Below are 4872 nucleotides of genomic sequence, written 5' to 3' on the forward strand. Positions count from 1 at the left end.
AGGTCCCTTCTGACCCTAGAAACTATGAAACTATCAGAGGAACTTCCCCAGAGCATCCTGAGGAAGTAAAGTCCTGATGAAGAGCACATACATTAAGCCTCTTTGGATCTAAAGACTGCAGGAAATAACATTTCTAAAAAAGAAAAAATTCTCTTGTTTCTACATTTAAATGTTCCTACAGAATGAGTTAGGTGGTAAGGTATAAGGTTTCAGACCTACTTCTGGGTTCTTTCTTTCTTCCTTGTGATGAGGTATTTAGCAGAATTCACAGATTTGTTGGAACTTGACAGCTAGGGTACAATATTCTTACAGCACGAGTTAGATGAGTAAGGGACTAGGTATGGGTGAGGGCAGCAACAACAGAATTCACTAGCACGCCCCCTCTGGGAAGCACAAGGCTACATTTTCACACACGTATGTACACATACACTGTTAGCAAGAGAAAGACTCACATTTTCATGCTTTTACAACTGTATGGCAACACTTCCTCCTCAACAATGATGCCAATCTCCACCATTTCTAGGTATAGACATTCAAAAATCCCAAGGAAGAATCGATCTAAATTATGCAATTTCCTGTAAGCAGTGTAGCGCAGACCAATAATGAACAGAACATACATTTGCCCTTCGGGGGAGGTACGAATCTTAGAACAGGTTCTACCATTTTTAAACCAGTCTGTGTATGCTGAACTTTTGTTTGATTATGGGTATAGATCAGTTTTTTATGATAAACTTCTGGTCTGTTATGGGAATAGACCAATTTCCAATCACTTAACTAGTAAAAGTAAAATTTCTGTACCTGGCCCATATGAGCAAAGTGAAAGAGAGAAAGTAATAAGGTTCAAAACAAAGGTAACACATCATGGAACTGACTTCTGTGAGCACTGCAACAAAGTTATTAGTGGAAAAGAACTAGGGATTTACACTGTGTTACCATGCATAACTGAAAAGGGAGAAATCAACCACCAGGAAACATTCTTATTTAGCTTTCCTGCTGTATTTCATCTTATTGCTCTACAAGTTGTTAAACTTCCTCGGGTTTTCCCCCAGCCTTATTTCATATTCCTGACAGAACTCACAAGTTCTGTAAACTTCCTTCTGCCTTGCTTAATTCATCTGCCCATTGAAGTTATAATTTTAAGTTCCATTTTCAACTTTACCATGAGTCCGTTCCACTCCCCTGTCCTGGAGAGTCACTGCCATGTGCTCTAATTGGTATACAATCAAGTGTCACTCAAATTCCAGTTAGGGTAGAAATTACCGCTCGCTCCTCTGTACTGTCCTGCTAAGCAAGCATATAACCTCTGATGGCTTTGGAATAACTTCAGAAGGCAAGTCAAGGTATATTTTAAACTTATTGTGCTTTATGATTTGAGATCTCCTTTTAATAACGATCCCTTTTTCTTACATTCTATGCCAGTACTTAAAACCACACTTTTATTATCTCAGCACTCAAAACCATGGAGGTTGGGGTTGTGTGGGCACTAACGTGCACATTTAGCAGCCCAGAGGTCAGACTTTGAGTCCAAACCAGAAACACTCAAGGCACAGACTGTCAGATTCCAATGAATCTGTGAATTCTACTAAATACTTTGTCAGAAGGATGGACGGACAGTTCCAGAAGCATGTCTGGAAGCTAGTCACTGAATATTTTCACTAGAATTCACTAATCCCTCTAGTCTCAGGATAGACCATAAAAAATTCTCTCTACTTACATAGATTCTTTTTGAGGCAGAGGATTGGACAGTAATTCTTCTGAGTAGGGAATTTAAATACCATTTTACTCAAATATAACACAAGTCCTCTCCCTGACCTCCATCGGCATAGGGGAAAAAAGCCCCTCACCTGATATATGGATGCCAGCATCCCTTCCTTCTCCCTGCCCCTCCCATCAATACATTACTACTGAACTGCTACATAAGCTCAGTCATGGGAACCAACTAACTAAATATAGCCAACACACTGGGCAATCACCCTGATATATGAGAGCGAGAGAGAGAGACAGAGATGATGATACCCATTATGCTCAGTCCTCCTCAGCACCAACCCTTTTTAAAGTTATGGTGAACCACTACATCAAATATATTTCAACTTCCTCTTCACTTCCACAGCTGAGCAGTGCCTTTCTTTTCCATTTTCAATGATTCCTATTTCATCCTGAGCCTTCATGAGTCTGCAAACATAACCAAACTTCTACATAGCTGAGGAACTATTGCCCCCTTTCTTGGCCTGTCACATATGATTAGTGGGGCCTTGCCCTCTATGGGGTGGAGATAGACCAGGTAGCCCTGTGATACATCTGCATATAAATTTTTGGAGCATCCCAGAACTTGTGACAAGAACAGCCAGTTCCAGTTATGAGCGGGGAGCTAATTAACTCATGGATCCTTTGTCGGTGGTATCTGGAGTACAGACATGTACTGAGCAGGGCTGGGCTGTGGGGTCATCTTTACTTGAAATGTTGTGGACTTTGCTAGGGCATAGCCCAAGAAACTATATAAGTTATGAACCTTTTGGCTCTGGACTAATGATACATAATTTGTACTATGCATAAGTAGGTACAAAAGTTCTGCTCCAAAGTGTGTTTATGGAGTTACTTGTGCTAAAACCACAGTAGTCTGCAAAAAGTTAAAATTCATCAATTCTGGATGAACTTACCCACAGTAATTTGCATATAATGCAAATTGTTATGGGTGTGTTTATTGCGAAGTCAGTGTTTTTCTGGTGTCTTCAAATTAAGAAGGTGGGTGGAGGTGGAAAGCAACTGCTGCAGTTCTGACCCTGGCCTTGAGTCGGACCCAGAGCAGTCTCCTTTCCCCAAGCTGCTTGCCCTTTGCAGCTTCTCCCCTTCCCTCTGTCCCTTTCTCTCCTTTACTGTGACAGCTCACTTCCTTACATGTTCTGCTGGAGAAAGGAACAGAGCCTGAACACCGTCTGACACTAAGGGGAGCAGGAAGCCTGCAGGAGGAAGAAGTGAGGGGGAAGCAGAGGGCAAGGAGGCCACCTGACCCTCCCCAGCAATGCAACTCCACCAGCTTGCTGTAGCAGTGGGAGGGGGATGACTTCAAGACAATCCTCTGATAATTAGCTTCTGCACCTGGAAAATCATAACAAATGTATACATTTCCCTGTACATAGAATCTAATTATTGAAGACTATTTTATAGTCACGTAAACATGGTAGTTAATAACCAATTCTGTAAATTTAAAAAAAGTATTAATGCATAAACAGTTACAGTTTTTGGTTAACCATATTTTATCAATCGGATACTTGCTGAAAATATTATAGTGAAGGCATTAGGTTAAAATGTTTTCTCAATATTTACTGCTGGTTCCTACGGTTTATAGAATGCTTAGAGGTAAAAACATTCAAAGTTAAAATGTGAACAAGAGGAACAGATAAATATACATTTTTCCTACATGCACATCAGATCATAATTTCATGGGAACAATTCTGTACTGACAGATTTATTTTGCTTTAGTCTTACGTTCTTTGTGAAAAAGGCAAACTCTGTAAATCACCATAAAGCCATCCAAATCTGCTAAATGACAATGGAGCATTTATTTATTTAATTTTTGTTAAAAGCCTTCCCACATCGATTTTCACCACTTACTTGTGTGTCTTTCCACTTGGTAATAAAGCTGTTCTCTATATCCATTTGTTTGATCTGGTCTTCATGTATCTGTTTAAAACAGATCAGTTTGGTAAGTTAAAAGGGAAAATAATATAATACTTTTTTGTCCTTGATAAATTCTTTATGATTATTAACAAGAGTAGAAATGGAATTTCCTCACAGGAGGGATCATACATTGTTTTTAACCAGTCTGATACTTTTCCCAACATATAGTATGAAATACTATAAACATTACTAAATGCAAGTCTAAAAGGAGTCAAATCATAGAACTGTTGGTTAGGGGGTCACAGCAATTAGTATCCCCAAGTAATGATTCCATCCAGCTGAATTCAGGGGCCCAGCCAAGAGTTATGAAATACAACATTATTTCTCTAATATGCTCATTATTTAGAGATAAGAGTTTAAGATACATTTTTTTCATACTTCAGTTCTTGCAAGGACCACAAAATGTGGGGTAGGGTTGGGCATATTATATTCATTATTAAAAGCTGACATGGATCGGAATTTGCAAAAATAAATCCCAACAACAAGAAGTCATTTCTGTGCCAATGTGAAAAGCTATACATATTCTTTCTTTCATAAAATAACAGCGATTTATGGCAATTCTATAAACATAACACTTTCTACCTAGCCTATACAAGCTGAGAATTAACATTTAAAAAAAAAAAACATAAAAAATAATGATCACCGATTAAAAGAGTTTAATAACTCTGCAAATTGTGAGCCAGAATAACTAACATTAGACAAGAGAGAGACTAGTGAAAGGAACATAATGGCATAAAGCATAGTATAACTAGGTGTGGCAGGGCAACACCCTGGGCTCTACCTCTCTCAGGGAGAGGGGACTAAGGGAAAGCAAGGGGGCGCAAAAATAGTTGCAACCGCAACAGTGGCTGATCACACTGCTGAGATCAGCACCACGGCAATCAGGACTACCCCAGGTGTTGCACAGCTGACCATAGCACAGAGCTGTCCAGCTATGCTTCTAGCACAAAGCTAAAGATCACATGAAATGCAAAGAGATTCTCACACATCTCCTAACTTTCACAATTAAGTCACAACATTATATAAAACATACTTACGTTAAAGATTGGCACATAATTTTTAATCAGATCTTCAATTACATTGACTTCTTCTCCAGTCTGTCCTTTAGTTTGAAATAGGCAAGATGAAAATGCTGTGGCTAGATTGTGAGGGTTCATATGATTAATTTCTGAACATTTCTGCACCCTGTTTAAA

The 4872-nt window shown here is 39.1% G+C and overlaps 1 protein-coding gene across 2 annotated transcripts in view; it reads right to left on the reverse strand.

Annotated features, from left to right (window-relative positions):
• The window catches only part of ARAP2 (ArfGAP with RhoGAP domain, ankyrin repeat and PH domain 2), a 214050-nt gene that overhangs the window by 58245 nt on the left and 150933 nt on the right, over positions 1-4872 (reverse strand). For both annotated transcript variants that reach the window (XM_019553196.1, XM_019553195.1), the window contains exons 23-24: positions 4716-4863; positions 3613-3681 (exon numbers count right to left, since the gene is read on the reverse strand). In XM_019553196.1, coding sequence (XP_019408741.1) covers positions 3613-3681; positions 4716-4863 — 217 coding nt within the window. The remainder of the gene's footprint in view (positions 1-3612; positions 3682-4715; positions 4864-4872) is intronic.

Source organism: Crocodylus porosus, unplaced genomic scaffold, assembly GCF_001723895.1.
Source record: "Crocodylus porosus isolate Cpor-Errol unplaced genomic scaffold, CroPor_comp1, whole genome shotgun sequence".
Lineage (NCBI taxonomy): Eukaryota > Metazoa > Chordata > Crocodylia > Crocodylidae > Crocodylus > Crocodylus porosus.